Source organism: Callithrix jacchus, chromosome 22, assembly GCF_049354715.1.
Source record: "Callithrix jacchus isolate 240 chromosome 22, calJac240_pri, whole genome shotgun sequence".
NCBI classification, from domain to species: Eukaryota; Metazoa; Chordata; class Mammalia; order Primates; family Cebidae; genus Callithrix; species Callithrix jacchus.
The window spans coordinates 19,852,764-19,868,738 of record NC_133523.1 but is presented as its reverse complement, the minus strand read 5'-3'; the positions used below and the strand labels follow the sequence as shown (position 1 = coordinate 19,868,738).

Here is a 15,975-nt window from a genome sequence, read left to right as displayed (position 1 = left end):
GTCGTGGTGAGCAAGAGTAGGGTAAAAAAGAATGAAAGAGAGAGAGGGAAAGTAAGCTCAGTGATCCGTCCAGGTGACACACTGATGAGGGAGTGAAAGGACACTCTGAGTGAGTACCCTCAGGACACACAGCGTACACTGCTCATAAAAACAAGTATCGTTAATCTACGGTAGTTAGTAAATGATAAGGAGAGGGAGAAATGGAAACTGAAATATCTACCGCAATGAAAACCAACAGCAATGTTAGTAGAAATCATTCAGGCTTCACTGAAAACATGGTATCGATATTGTCAGCCCACTCTTTTCCCTGGACCTGGTGTCTCCGGGTGTCAACACAAAATTAGCTGTTCACAATTGCTCAAAGTTACCTGGGGCATGGTGGGCCTTGGTCTTCTTCTTCTTCTTGGTCATTTTTAATCTCTGCAATAAATTCAGACAGGGACAGACAAAATAAGCCAATTCGCCTACACCCATAACCGTCCACTGTCTAATCCCTGCACAGGGACCTCAGGCTCCTCAGCATGACAACAGGATAATGTGAGAGAGAGACTTCAGGAGGTCTGAAGGCCAATCATGAGAGAGATTTCTTGGTTTCTGTCTCAGACCAATGATGAAATGTCCCTATTCTGGTAGACCGTTATCCTTTTATCCCAAGTTTGTACAAAGAGTTACACCAAGTTTGTACAAACAGAGAAGAACCTCACAGACATGCTTGGGGAACAAAACTCATGAGAAACTTAATAGCTGGCAAGAGACATTTAATTCAGATTGACAGATAACTTGTGGGCATGTGCTGCATAGCTTGGTGTGAGTGTGCAACACCTTCCTTAAGTTTCAATGTCCTGACAGTCGCTCCAGGGTACGACGGGCATGGCCTGAGACTAGAGACAGGGCAGAGCTCACTGACCCACCCCATGCCGTTGCTTAAGACTGGAATCCAGAGTGACTGCAATCTACACTCATGTACAGGCTCAGCCCACAGTGATGACAACTCTCAGCCTGGCCAGGGGAGCAATGCCCAAAGACTATGAGGTCTAATGGGGACACAAAATGGAGCTTTAGTGCCTTCACAATGGAGTACTCACTGTCTATGTCAACAGCCAAGTTGACTTGCTGCTCCTCTAATGAGTGAAAGTTGCTCCTGAAAGTCTCATTGAAGGCAGATGGGCCAGGAGGAACTGAGAGAGTCGAATCACCTTCGTCCCAGGACTCCTGGGGGGCTTCCTCCTCCACAGACTCCTGCAGATCCCTGATGAGCCAGGCAGGACAGAATGACAGATTAAACCAACAGAGATTAGACAACAAAGTCCCCCAGCTGATCTGATGGAAGTCAGAATGGAGTGGTCACAGAAAGCAGAGGCATTTTTCCTTCAAGAGAAAAAAAAAGAGCTATCCTTCTAAATGCAGGGTGAAGGGTGACTACCCTGGGTATGCAGCACAAATGAGCAGCAGGTGCTCAGTGCATTTGCACAGATGAGCCACTGCAGGCCACCCAGACTCCCTGTAAACTCTCATCATGAACTGCAGCATGAGCACTAAGACGGGGATTCAACTACCTCACATAAGTTGTGTTGAATTTTACATGCAGCATTCAAGTGAACAGAGCTCCTGAGGCATTTCAGACACCCAGATCTTGTGTACTAAGGGCCTCCCTTTTCCAGTATTTTGATAGCATATGTATATTTTTTGAATTTCTTCTCTTCACAAATCCTAGCAAACATGCTAAAAACAAATGGGCAGAAAGCATATCCACGTCTCTCCCGGGAATTAAACCCATGGGAGAGAACAGGCGAAACCAGGAAATCCCTGTTTGCTGAGTTCACGTGGCTCAGCAGATTGCAGGTCCCTATCTTGGGAGGACTAAGACATTAAAACCTATACAAGTGCCACACATCACCCACAGCATTGTCAATGAGGACAATCTGTAGCTGGGTGAATGGAAGGCAGAGTTCTAGTCATTTTCTCCTTTTCCTGGATCTGCAGTCTCCAGATGTCACTATGAAACTAACAGCCCACAGGTCCACAGCATTACCTGGGGGGCATTGGCCCTTTCTCCTCCTCTTCCTCAACATCACCTTGACTTTCTGTAAATAAATTCAGAGAAGCAGGTCACATTAAGCAAATCACACTTCACATATGACCAAATCAGTGTTTAGTCATAGCACAGGAACAGAAATGTTCTCACGGCAAGAATACAAATTCTGACAGGAAGATTCTAGGGTGCCCTAGATGAAGCCTGGTGAGTAGATGAGCCTGCTTTCCAGATGCACAGGCCAAAAGCCCCCTGTACGGGTAGACCATAATGCCATATTCTCTCCCTGAGTCTATGCAAACTTAAACCAAATTTTTTCCCAGACAATCTCCAAAAATAAGTCAAACTCTTTTCTGGGAGTGTTGCTGCAATACTGACTTATCTCACCAGGGAGCAAGGTCATTGAATGGTCAGAAGCATCTATACATGAAACGAGATGGATATGTAAATTCTAACAACACTTGCTGCAAAAACAATCTGTAAGTTTGCGCAGTGGCAGGATCGTAGCCAATGGGGTTTATCTGAGATGAGATTATCGCTAATTGAAAACGTTCCCAATACCCCGCCGAGATGACATGTAATAGAGTCGGCATTGACAATTTTTGACAGTCTCTAGGGAGAAGGAATTAAAAAAAGACAAAACAAAAGCAAAAACAAACAAAAAACAATCTCATGGTGGCTCACGCCTGTAATTCCAGCACTCTGAAAGGCCGAGGTGAGCACTTCACAAGCTCACGAGATCAGGACCATCCTGGCTAATACGGTGAAAGCCTGTCTCGACTAAAAATACAAAGAAATTAGCTGGGCATGGTGGCACGCGCCTACACTCTCAGCTACTCAAGAGGCTGAGGGAGCATAATCGTCTGAACCCAGCAGGCAGAGTTTGTAGTGACCTGAGATCATGCAACTCAACTCCAGCCTGATTAACAGAGAGAGACTCCACCTCCAAAACAAAACAAAACAAAACAAAATCTATGATTTGAAAGGACAAAGTAGGTGAAAAATTTAAGGTCAGGAGTTCAAGACTAGCCTGGCCGATATGGTGAAACCTCGTCTCTACTAAAAATAAAAAGTTCGCTTGGTGTGGTGATGGGCACCTGCGGTCCCAACATCACAAAGCGAGGGGCTTTACCTCATTTTGATAAGCGCTCATAAGTGTTCGCACATTTCAATGCCTCAGACACTGCAAGATGTCTGCTTTTGCAGATGGAGAGAGAGAAATTGGCCTGACTTTGCAGATGGAGAGACAGAAAGTAAGGAAGGAGAGAAATCAAGTGCTCAGTGACAGTTACTAAAGACACTGCTGAAGATACAGCCTAGGAACCTTCATTCTCAATCCAGAGATCTTTCCACTCCAACAACCCCTCAACTGTCACAGCTTCCTTCCTGTCCTTTACACCTGGAAAGATGCTGCCTCTTGTTCCAAAGACCACCTTCCATCAGAATTATGTAAAGAGCAGAGTCCTCTTTAAGCTCCCCACAGTGGGTTCTGTATATTATTACCGCATTTCCCCCAGGACCCGAGGACAGAGCTTTGCCTACTGGACCTCAGCAGAAACCTGAACTGAATGGCAGTCCACGAGCCTCAGGCATTTAGACCAACAGACTGGATGCTACTTGTCTGCAGAATCTTATGTGGTACAGAGAGGATTCCTGTCAACATGATTAAGCCTATTGCAGAGAAAAACAGGTGGTTCTGTGCTTGTGTCAGAAGTCAATAGCTGAGATGTTACGGAGACCCACACCCACCTTACTGCAGATGTGGAAAAGTGGCTACATACTTTGGCCTCTCTCATCTGCTTATAACAATATGTTAAGATACAAATTTACATTGGCTTAGAAGTATGAAAACAAAGAAATAAATTCTGACAAAGAGAGTGTTCAGTTTCTCAGAGAAAAGACAGGATATTGTTCAGCACTTCCGTGATAGTGAACAAATAGAACTTACCTTCCGTCTTCAGCCGGCAGTCCAGGTAGTAGGCCGCTTGACTCATAAGATGTTTATTTTTGCTGTCTCTGTATTTCTGTTCTTCATCATATTTTTGATCCTCTGTAAACAAATTCAGAAGAGCAGGTCACATTCAGCAAATCTCACTTCACACAAGACCAAATCAGTGTCCTGTCATAGCACAAAATCATAAAATATTCTCAATGGAAGAATGTGGTATTATGATGGGAATGTTCTAATGAGCCCTAGATTAAGTTGCCTCAGAAGCAGATGAGCCTGCTTTTCAGATCCATGGGACAAAATCTGTCTCATCTTGTAGAAATCAATCCCATATCCTAAGACTTAACTCAGTGCAAACAATTAAAACTTTTTTCCCAAAATCTTCAAAACTTGCCCTAACTACTTTCCAGAAGCGTTGCTGCAATACTGATCTATCTCATTATATCATGGTCAATGAATGGTTAGAGAAATTCATATCGGAGACTGAACCAATGGGTCAGTACTTACTCATCCATACAATAGAACTTACTGTATGTCCTCAGCCGGCAGTTCAGGGAGTAGTTCACCTCACTCATAAGACATCTATTTTTCCTGACTCTGACATTCAGTTTATCTTCCTGCTGGGAGCAGGATTTCGCAATGCCTTCTGGAACATTCACCTCTGTGTAGTTTCTGTATGGAGGCCGGCCAGATGCCACCTTGCTGATGTTTGAAGCAGAAAACAGAAAACCAGGGACTGGGGAGAAGAAACACAAACACATGGTGGGTTAGAATCTGGTGACGTCAAATTAGTTTAATGAGGACTGAGGGATGTCACTGACAGCCTTGCCTATTGATTTGAAGATGTTATTTCCCCGAATTACTCTTCTCATCTCCACTCTTGATCTCCTTAAAGTCAAGTTGTCTTAGCTACTCATTCAAATTGAAGCCAGTACATAAACATTTCTACCTCTTTCTTCTTCTAAGTTCTGAAGGATCTTATAAGGTACAGAGAAGATTCCTGTAAACATGATTTAGCCTCTTGCAGAGAAAAGCAGGTGGTTTGGTACCTGTGTTAGGAATCAATAGCTGGGATGTTAACCTTAGTCTCACACATGTCTTACTGCAGATGTGCAAAAGTTGCTAAAAATTTCGCCTCAGTGTTATGTCTTTAACAAAATGTTAAAATACCCATTGCTATTTTCCTAAAAGTATGAGAAGAATGAAATTAACTTTGAAGAAGAGAGTGTATAATTCCTCAGAGAAAAGAAAAAACATCGTTCAGCACTTCCATGATGCTGAACCTATAGAACTTACCTTCCATCTTCAGCCGGCAGCCCAAGTAGTAGGCAACTTGACTCATAAGAAGTTTATTTTTGCTGTCTCTGTATTTCTGTTCTTCATCGTGATCTTTTCGATCTTCTGTAAATAAATTCAGAAGAGCAGGTCACATTAAGGAAATCGCACTTCACACAGCACCAAATCAGTGTCCAGTCATAGCACAAGGATGTAAAATATTCTCAGGGTAAGAATGTAATATTCTGACAGGAATGTTCTAACAGGCCCTAGATTAGGTTGCCTCAGTAGTATATGAGCCTGCTTTTCAGATGCATAAGACGAAATCTCCCTCATCTGGTACATCTTAATCATGTATCCTCTGACCTAAGTCAGTGCAAATAATTAAAACTTTTCTCCCAAATCTTCCAAATTTGCCCTTACTGCTTTCCAGAAGCATTGCTGCAATACTGATCTAGCTCCTCATATATCGTGGTCAATGAATGGTTTGAGAAATTTATATAAAAGACTGGACCGATGGACAAATTCTAACAACCTTTACTTAAAAAAGAATCCATGGAGCCAGCCTGGTGTCTCACACCTGAAATCCCAGCATTTTAGGAGGCCCAGGAACGCAGATCACTTGACCTCAGGAGTTCAAGAGGTCTACTCCTCATGAGTTCAAGAGGTCTACCTCCTCAGGAGTTCAAGAGGTCTACCTCCTCAGGAGTTCAAGAGGTCTACCTCCTCAGGAGTTCAAGAGGTCTACCTCCTCAGGAGTTCAAGAGGTCTACCTCCTCAGGAGTTCAAGAGGTCTACCCCACCTCTACTAACAATACAGAACTTAGCCATTTGCTATGGTGCCCACCAGGGATCCCAGCTAACGGGGAGGCTGAGGAACCATTATAAGGGTACTTCCTGCTCTTGCTGGTGCCACCTAAACATACCACAGGTTCTATTAGAAGCAGAGCCCCTTCGACCTCTTCACAGGAGGAACTGTGTGCTATCACCACATTTCACACAGGGTCCAAAAAACACAGCTTTGCCTACTAAGCCTCATAAAACCAAAACCAAATGGAAGTTCAGAAGCCTCAGACATTTTGATCCACAAGCAAGATGCTACTTGGCTGTAGGATCTTATACTGTACAGAGAGGATTACTGTAAACATAAATTTGATCTCTTGCTGAGAAAAACAGGAGGTTCTGTACCTGTGTCAGAAATTGATAGCTTGGATTGTGACCCCAGTCCCACACCAATCTTACTGCAGACGTGGAAAAGTAGCTAAATACTTCAGTTTCCGTCTTCCGTCTTTAACAAAAATGTTAAAATACCCATTTCTATTTTTTACAAGTATGGGAAGAATGAAATAAATTTTGATGAAGAGAACTGTGAGTTTCTCAAAACAACACAGGACATCATTGATCACGTTCGTGGTGGTCAACCTATAGAACTTACTGTATGACTTCAGCCGGTAGTTCTGGAAGTAGGCCACCTGACTCAGAAGAAGTCTGTTTTTGCAGGCTCCAGACTTTGGTTTGTTTTCTTCCTGTTGTGAGCAGGATTTCTCAATGCCTTCTGGAACGTTCACCTCTGGGTGTATTCTGGAAGAAGGCCTGCCAGAGGCGACCATGTTGATATTTGGGGCAGAACACAGAAAGCCAGGGACTAAGGAAAAGAAACCCAAACACATGATAAGTTAGAAACTGCTAACGTCAAATTGTTTTAATCAGGACTGAGTGATATCACCGACAGCCTTGCCTATTGGACATGTTGTTTCCCTGCTTTGAATCTTCTCATCTCCACTCTTGATCTCCTTAAGGTTAACTTGTCTTAGCTACTCAGTAACCCTGAAACCAAAACATACACACTTCTACCTTTATCTTGCTTATAAGTTCTACAGGATCCTACATGTTAGAGAAGATTCCTGTACACATAGTTTAGTTTCTTGCTGAGAAACACAAGTAATTCTGTGCCTGTGTGAGGAATCATTAGCTGTGATATTAACCCTAGTCCCTTACCCACCTTACTGCACACATGAAAAGAGTTGCTAAATACCTTGGCCTCTGACTTCCAGATTTACCAAAATGTTAAAATAATCATTGCTATTTTCCCAGAAGCAGGAACAAAATGAAATTAACATTGAAGAAGAGAGAGTATCCTTTCTCAGAGACAAGGAAGAACACTGCTCGGCACTTCCGTTATGGTGAAACTATAGAACTTACCTTCCATCTTAAGCTGAGAGCCCAGGCAGTAGGCCGGTTGACTCATAAAAAGTTTATTTTTGCAGTCTCCGTATCTCCGTTCTTCATCGTCATCTTCTCGAGCTTCTGTAAACAAATTCAGAAGAGCAGGTCACAGTAAGCAAATGGCACTTCACACAAGACCAAATCGGTGTCCAGTCATAGCACGAGGATGTAAAATATTCTCAATGGAAGAATGCGAATATTATCATGGGAATGTTCTAACGGGCCCTAGATTTGGTTGCCTCAGAAGCAGATGAGCCTGCTCTTCAGATCCATGGGACAAACTCTGTCTCATCTTGTAGATCTCAATCCCATATCCTCTGACTTAAGTCAGTGCAAACGATTAAAACTTTTACCCCAAAATCTTCAAGACTTCCCCTGACTGCTTTCCCAAAGGCTTGCTGCAATACTGATCTGGCTCATTCTGTATCACGGTCAACGAAGGGTTAGAGAAATGTATACAGGAGACTGGACCGACGGATGTATTTAAACAACCTCTACTTAAAAAAAGTATCTGTGGAGCCGGCATGGTGGCTCATGCCCGCAATCCCAGCACTTTAGGAGGTCTAGGAGGGCAGATCCCTTGACCTCAGGAGTTCGAGATCAGCCTGGCCAACATGGAGAAACCCCGCCTCTACATCAAACACAAACAGTAGCCAGGCGTGGTGGTGCCCACTGGGGATCCCAGCTAATGGGGAGGCTGAGGCACCGGTACCAGGGTACTTCCTGCTCTTGATGGGGCCACTTACACATACCACAGGTTCTATCAGGAGCAGGATCCCCTTTCTGTTCCTCACAGGAGGTACTGTCTGCTATCGCTGTGTTTCCCCCCAGGGTCCCCAACCCACAGCTTTGCCTGCTGGGCCTCAGAAGAAACCGGAACCAAATGGAAGTTCAGCAGCCTCAGACATTTAGACCAACAGACTAGTTGCTACCTCTCTGCAGGATCTTATACTGTACAGAGAGGATTCCTGCAAACATGGATTTAGCCTCTTGCCGAGAAAAGCAAAAGGGTCCTGTGCCTGTGTCAGCAATCCATAGCTGGGATTGTAAGCCCAGTCCCACACCCACCTTACTGCGGACGTGGAAAAGTTGCTAAACACTTTGGCCTCTGTCTTCCTTCTTTAACCAAATGGTAAAATACCCATTTCTATTTTCTAGGAGTATGGGAAACATGAGATTAACTTTGAGGAAGAGAGCGGTCAGTTTCTCGAGACGAGGCAGGACAGCGTTCATCACTTTTGTGGAGGGGAACCTATGGAACTCACCGTATGTCCTCAGCCGGTAGTTCAGGGAGTAGTTCACCTCACTCAGAAGACATCTATTTTGGCGGACTCCGACATCCGGTTTGTTATCTTCCCGCTGGGAGCAGGATTTCTCAATGGCTTCTGGAACGTTCGCCCCTGGAATTGTTCCGGCCACAGCCCTGCCAGATGCCACCGTGATGACATTTCGGGCAGAACACGGAAAGCCAGGGACTGGAAAGAAGAAACCCAAACACACGATGGGTTAGAAACCGGTGACGTCAAATCGGTTTAATCAGGACGGAGGGATGTCACTGACAGCCTTGCCTATTGATTTGAAGATGTTATTTCCCCGAATTACTCTCCTCGCCTGCACTCTCGATCACCTTAAAGTCAACTTGTCTTAGCTACTCATTTGCCTTGAAGCCAGGACATCCACATTTCTACCTTGATTCTGCTTATAAGTTCTGAAGGATCTTATATGCTACAGAGAAGATTCCTGTAAACATGATTTAGCCTCTTGCAGAGAAAAGCAGGTGGTTTGGTGCCTGTGTTAGGAATCAATAGCTGGGATGTTAACCCTAGTCTCGCACCTGTCTTACTGCAGATGTGGAAACGTTGCTACATAGTTTCGCCTCCCTCCATGTTACGTCTTTAGCAAAATGTTAAAATACCCATTGCTACCTGCGTAGAAGTATGGAAAGGATAAAATTAAACTTTAAAGAAGAGAGTGTAGCACTTGTCAGAGACAAGACAGAACATTGTTCAGGACTTCCGTAATGGTGAAGCTATGAAACTCACCTTTCATCCTCAGCCGGCAGGCCAGGTAGTAGGCCACTTCACTCATAAGAAGTTTATTTTTGCTGTCTCTGCATTTCTGTTTTTCACTGTGATCTTCTTGATCATCTGTAAATAAATTCAGAAGAGCAGGTCACATTAAGGAAATCGCGCTTCACACAGCACCACATCAGTGTCCAGTCATAGCACAAGGACGTAAAATATTCTCAGGGTAAGAATGTGATATTTTGAAGGAATGTTCTTACAGGCCCTTGATTAGGTTGCCTCAGTAGTATATGAGCCTGCTCTTCAGATCCATGGGACAAAATCTCCCTCATCTGGTAGATCTTAATCATGTATCCTCCGACCTAAGTCAGTGCAAATGATTAAACCTTTTTCCCCAAATCTTCAAAAACTGCCCTAACTGCTCTTCAGAAGCATTGCTGCAATACCGAGTTACCTCATCATCTATCACGGTCAATGAATAGTTAGAGAAATTTATATAGAAGACTGGACTGATGGATGAATCCTAAAAACCTTTACTTAAAAAAGAATCCATGGAGCCAGCCCAATGTCACACCTGGAATTCCAGCACTTTAGCAGTCTCAGGGAGGGAGATCACTTGACCTCAGGAGTTGAAGACCAGCCTGGCCAACAGGGTGAAACCCTGCCTCTACTAACAATACAAAAATTGGCCATTTGCGATGCTGCCCACCAGGGATCCCAGCTAATTGGAAGGCTGAGGCACCAGTACCAGGGTACTCCCTGCTCTTGATGGTGCCACATACACATACCACAGATGCTATTGGAGCAGAGCCCCCTTCAAGCTCTTCACAGGAGATATTGTGTGCTATCACGTTTCCCCCAGTATCCCCAGAACAGAGCTTTGCCTACTGGGCCTCAGAAAACCAGAACCAAATGGAAGTTCAGTTGCCTTAGACATTTTGACCAACAGAGTAGATGCTACTTGTCTGCAGGATCTTATACTGTACAGAGAGGGTTCCTGTAAACATGGATTTAGCCTCTTGCTGAAAAAAACAGGTGGTTCTGTGCCTGTGTCAGAAATTGATAGCTGGGATTGTGACCCCAGTCGTACCCCCACCTTACTGCAGATGTGGAAAAGTTGTTAACTACTTTGGCTTCTGTCTTCATCTTTAACAAAATGTTAAAGTCCCCATTGCTAATTTCTACAAGTATGGGAAGAATGAAATTAATTTTGATGAAGAGAACTGTGAGTTTCTCAAAACAACACAGGACATCATTGATCACGTCCGTGGTGGTCAACCTACAGAACTTACTGTATGACTTCAGCCGGTAGTTCTGGAAGTAGGCCACCTGACTCAGAAGAAGTCTATTTTTGCTGGCTCCGAAATTCGGTTTGTTTTCTTCCTGTTGTGAGCAGGATTTCTCAATGCCTTCTGTAATGTTCTCCTCTGGGATTTTTCTGGAAGGACGTCTGCCAGATGTCACCATGTTGACTTTTGGGGCACAACACAGAAAGCCAGAAACTGGGGCAAAGAAACACAAACATATAATGGGTTAGAAACTGGAGAGGTCAAGTTAGTTTAATCAGGACTAAGGGATGTCACTGACAGCCTTGCCTATGGCATATGGTGTTTCCCTGCTTTTACTCTTCTCATCTCCACTCTTGATCTCCTTAAAGTCAACTTGTCTTAGCTACTCAGTCACCCTGAAACCAGGATATAAACGCTTCTAGCTTTATCTTGCTTATACGTTCTGAAGGATCCTATGTGTTAGAGAGAATTCCTGACAAAGCGATTTAGTCTCTTCCTGAGAAAAACAGGTGGTTCTGTGCCTGTGTCAAGAATCATTAGCTGCGTTATTAACCCTAGTCCGACACCCACCTTACTGCAGATGTGGAAGCATTGCTAAATGCCTTGGCCTCTGACTTCCATCTTTACCATAATGTTAAAATACCCATTGCTATTTTCCTAGAAGTATGGGAAGGATTAAATTAACTTTGAAGACGAGCGTGTGTAATTTCTCAGAGATAAGACAGGACATTGTCCAGCACTTCTGTGATGGGAACCTATAGAACTTACCTTCTGTCTTTAGCCGGCAGCCCAGATAGTAGGCCACTTGACTCAAAAAATGTTTATTTTTGCTGTCTCTATATTTCTGTTCTTCATCGTCATCTTTTCGATCTTCTATAAACAAATTCAGAAGAGCAGGTCACATTAAGCAAATCGCACTGCACACAAGACCAAATCAGTGTCCAGTAATAGCACATAAATGTAAAATATTCTCAGTGCAAGAATGTGTTATTCTGACAGCAATGTTCTAATGGGCCCTAGACTAAGTTGCCCTAGAAGTGGATGAGCCTGCTTTTCACATCCATGGGACAAAATTTCCCTCATCTGGTAAACCTTAATCACTTATCCTCTGACCTAAGCCAGTGCAAAAATTAAAATGTTTCATCCAAAATCTTCCAAAAATTGCCCTAAATACTTTCCAGAAGCATTGCTGCAATACTGATTTATCTCATCATATATTATGGTCAATTAATGGATAGAGAAATTTATATAGGAGACTGAACCACCTGATGAATTCTAACAACCTTTACTGAAAAAAGAATCTGTGGAACCAGCATGGTGGCTCATGCCTGGAATCCGAGCAATTTAGGAGGCACAGCAGGGCAGATCCCTTAATCTCAGGAGTTTAAGACCAGCCTGGCCAACATCATGAAACCCCACCTCTACTAAATATACAATAGTTAGCCAGGTGTGCTAGTGCCCACCAGAAATCCCAGCTGATTGCGAGGTTGAGGTACCAGTACCGGGGTACTTCCTGCTTTTGATGATGCCACTTATACAAACCACAGGTTCTATCAGCAGCAGCGTCCCCTTCAAACTCCTCACAGTGGGTACTGTCTGCTTTCACTGTTTCCCCCAGTGTCCCCAGAACACACCTTTGCCTACTGGGCCTCAGCAGTCTCTGGAACCTAATGGAAGTTCAGTAGCCTCAGATATTTAGACCAACAGACTGGACGCTACTTGTCTGCAGAATCTTATACAATACAGAGAGGATTCCTGTAAACAGGATTTAGCCTTTTGCTGAGAAAAACAGGTGGTTCTGTGCCTGCATCAGAAATCAAGAGCTGGGATTGTAACCCCAGTCCCTCACACACCTTACTGCAGACGTGGAACAGTTGATAAATACTTTGGCCTCTGTCTTCCATCTTTAACTTAATGTTAAAATACCCACTGCTATTTTCTACAAGTATGGGAAGGATGAAATTAATTTTGATGAAGAGAACGGTTAGTGTCTAGAGACAAGACAGGATGTCACTCAAGTTTCATGGTGGTGAACCTATACAACTTACTGTCTGTCTTCAGCTGGTAGTTCTGGAAGTAGGCCACCTGGCTCAGAAGAAGTCTATTTTTGCTGTCTCTGAAACTCGGTTTGGTCTCTTCCTGCTGGGTGTAGGAATTCTCGACTATATCAGGAAAGTTCACCTCTGTGGTTTGCCTGGAACACGCCCTGCCAGGTGCCGCCATGGTGACATTTGGGGTACCAAAGGCACAGCCAGGAACTAGAGAGAAGAAACCCAAACACAGGATGGGTTAAAAACTGAAAATCAAATAGGTTTAATCAGGACTGAGGAATTTCAATAACTCAAATCCCTAACTTACTGTTTAGAAAAACGATCCCTCCTCACAGAATTTTAGGGTCCTTAACTGCCAAAACAATGTAGGAAATGCTTGAGCTCAGAGCAGAAGGTGCTGCCTCTAGCTCAGACTCTGACAAGAGTGTGGGAGACAGGGCCGGTTTCCCAGGTAACGGTCTGCTGTTGCAATAATAGAATTGTAAGCTGGGCGTGTCATGGAATCTTCATTCCAACTGCCCAGGGTTTGCTAAAACACAGGCCTCCTGGTCTCACCTGAGCTCACAACCAATGGGGAACCGTTCCTCTATCATTCACTCTCAGTATTTGTGTACCCTTGTGACGATGCCACAGTCCCATCTCATTCCCAACATATCTAAGCATGTGCCTCATTTTTTCATCTCTTGTGTGTATAAAATCATCAAGGCAGAAAGTTTCCCAACATGTGATATTTTCTTAATGCTAATCATGAAGTCAGTCATCCCTCCTTCTCATATGTTAAAACAGAATTAAAGGCTTTTCCACAAGTTTAACATATCATCCTATTACACTGCCATGAAATCCTCTGACTCTTCTGCAGCTTTTTCTGTATCCACTAGAGACTGAATGAGTAATTCATTTTTTTAATGAATTAAAATGCTTTCTTTCCTGGTTCAATATTCCTCTTGCTGCATCCCATGGTTATGCTGATTTATATTTTCTTACTATCAGATATCACTACACTGATATTTGTGGCAGAAGAGACTTTTCATTACACTTAAGACCAGTTTGATGTCCCTATATCCAAAGCTTCCTCTGTGTGGGATGATTGGTTTTCTAATGTGACTGAACACTACATCTCATTCTTGTCACTTATAAATGGCAATTTAGTCCCAGAAAAGCTCTTCTGGGGCTAAATGGCAATTTCGTCCCAGAAGAGCTCTTCAGAAGGTGTCAAGTCATCAAAACCATTTCTATGGAGATCTCCTGAAAGCATATGTGACCATCTATCTTGGGAAGTCTGGTAAACCTGGTATGATTTTGTTGTTTTCATTTCATGTTGTCCACATATTGAAAACAACAGGGCCATGAGCGGTCCTTATGGAATACTGTTTGACACATTTTTCTGAGTTGGTCTAATGCCATTGATGTGTGGTTACATCCCACTTACCAAACACGGTAAGATCAAGGTGATGGTGGGGGTGGTTGGTGGTCCTCCGCGTTGCTGTGCAATAGAAGGTGAATTGGAGATGACAGGAACGAGTAGGAAGAGTGATCCCTGAACCTCCTCCTCACTTTCTCAGCTTTCATCACCACCCAGGTTTTGTGAGCCTGGGACTTGGGAGACTGTTCTGTAGCCCAGGTCTCCTATGTTTGGCTGCTTCCTGGGCTTGCTGAGTCGAGGGTACAATGGGTGTGACCCTGGGCTGCCCAGCATTCATGTGGAAGTGAAGCAAGGAGGACCAGATCAATCCCATTGGAAAACGTGCCTCTCTACAGCCCCCATCATCCTCCAGCAACACTGTAAGCACACCGCTTAGAGACACGTCAAAGGCTTTATGTATATACATGTTCTGGTGTCTGGGAGGCCTGACATTCTCTGGCAGAAGCAAAATCTGTCAGGTCTCTTCATTATAAAAATGATGAAACTGCAGGTTCACAAAGTTATGTGGCTGACTTCAGGTCACACAGGGATGAGTTTTGAGCAGTGCCAATGAAAGCAATCACAACAATTATTCCATAATTATTCATAGGATCCATGTCATTCAGTAAATATTCATATAATTATTCACTAATTATTTGTTGACCAATCTCTATGAGGCATTTTGCTCAAAACTCTGCACATATTTGGAGAGTATATCTTCATCAGAATCCTCAAGGTAACACTGTTATCCTAAGAATCAGGTAAGAAACCTGAACAAGAGGGCTAGCAAATCATGAATTTGGCCGTATTTCCATTTTCTGTTTTCTGTGATGCTAGACAAATGACCAGAATGAGTCACCGGAAGAGTATTCATCCCTGTATCATTTTCCAGGACAAAGATGTGTCCTCCAAGTATATTGGGACCAAAATTCACAAGTGTCTGCAACCTTGCTTTAACAGCATGAAAAATAACCTCTATTTTTCATGGAATTAGACCTGGAATTTCCCTGGACCTTTGGAATATACAAGAGAAGGTCTGTATATCTTTGTCCCCATCAGTGCCACTCAGTTCTCCCAGTATGACCTGGCCATGCCCCTGCACTTACCCTTGTCCTGCTCAACCATCTCCATGCACTGTCCAATACATCAGTGATTCAGGCTCCTCCCAAGGCTCCCTGAAATAGGTACAGGTCTCAGGACATCACACACATTCCAGGCACAAAACCAGCCCATATTGTAAAGCGGCAGCTGTGTTCCCACTTCCCTGAAGTTGGCAGTGATATCCTAGGACAGGAAGAAACACTTTCTCTTGTTAGGGGGTCTCTTCTTCATGTCTCAGGGCCTCTGATCTAGTGAACACAACTGTCCTGAATGTGAATGAACTTGCTAAATTCCTGGTTTCTTGCTAGGTGGCTAAAATACATTTATAAGACTTCCTTACTACCCCATGTTTGCTGAAGTCTGAATTCTTACCAGAATGATTCCTTTTCTTGTAAGAATTAGTTTAGGGAAGACTGGCCCCATTGCCATGCAAAAAGAGGTAAAGTGAATTTCTACTCAAAGCAAACAAATTTGAAACAAGGTCTTCCACTGTTTCAAAGCTGCCCGTAGGTCCAACTGTCACATATTTGGACATGATATCTTCATCAAAATCATCAGGCATGTGTCCTCAAAATCTAGTGTGTCTGCTGTACTCAGCATAAAGTTACTTTTCATTATAAGTTATAA

At 43.5% G+C, this 15,975-nt stretch overlaps 1 protein-coding gene and 1 non-coding gene across 18 annotated transcripts in view; one reads left to right on the top strand and one right to left on the bottom strand.

Moving 5' to 3' along the window:
• LOC100410798 (uncharacterized) overlaps nt 1-15,975 on the bottom strand; it is a 43,277-nt gene that overhangs the window by 2,338 nt on the left and 24,964 nt on the right. For 2 of the 17 annotated variants that reach the window (XM_078361986.1, XM_078361984.1), the window contains 15 exons: nt 15,354-15,531; nt 14,275-14,530; nt 12,843-13,052; nt 11,563-11,667; nt 10,798-11,007; nt 9,524-9,628; nt 8,747-8,956; nt 7,458-7,562; nt 6,691-6,900; nt 5,277-5,381; nt 4,510-4,716; nt 3,981-4,082; nt 2,033-2,084; nt 1,086-1,249; nt 369-420 (listed from right to left, as the gene is read on the bottom strand). In XM_078361986.1, coding sequence (XP_078218112.1) covers nt 369-420; nt 1,086-1,249; nt 2,033-2,084; nt 3,981-4,082; nt 4,510-4,716; nt 5,277-5,381; nt 6,691-6,900; nt 7,458-7,562; nt 8,747-8,956; nt 9,524-9,628; nt 10,798-11,007; nt 11,563-11,667; nt 12,843-13,017 — 1,802 coding nt within the window. In that variant the 5' untranslated portion in view covers nt 13,018-13,052; nt 14,275-14,530; nt 15,354-15,531. Of the gene's footprint in view, nt 1-368; nt 421-1,085; nt 1,250-2,032; nt 2,085-3,980; nt 4,083-4,509; nt 4,717-5,276; nt 5,382-6,690; nt 6,901-7,457; nt 7,563-8,746; nt 8,957-9,523; nt 9,629-10,797; nt 11,008-11,562; nt 11,668-12,842; nt 13,053-13,152; nt 13,274-14,274; nt 14,531-15,353; nt 15,532-15,975 lie in introns of those variants that run through there. The other 15 variants (XM_078361976.1, XM_078361975.1, XM_078361977.1 and 12 more) reach the window with 11 other exon arrangements.
• On the top strand, nt 2,514-2,653 carry LOC118150413 (U4 spliceosomal RNA). Its single transcript, XR_004738511.1, has one exon. It is a non-coding gene; the product is annotated as a U4 spliceosomal RNA (small nuclear RNA).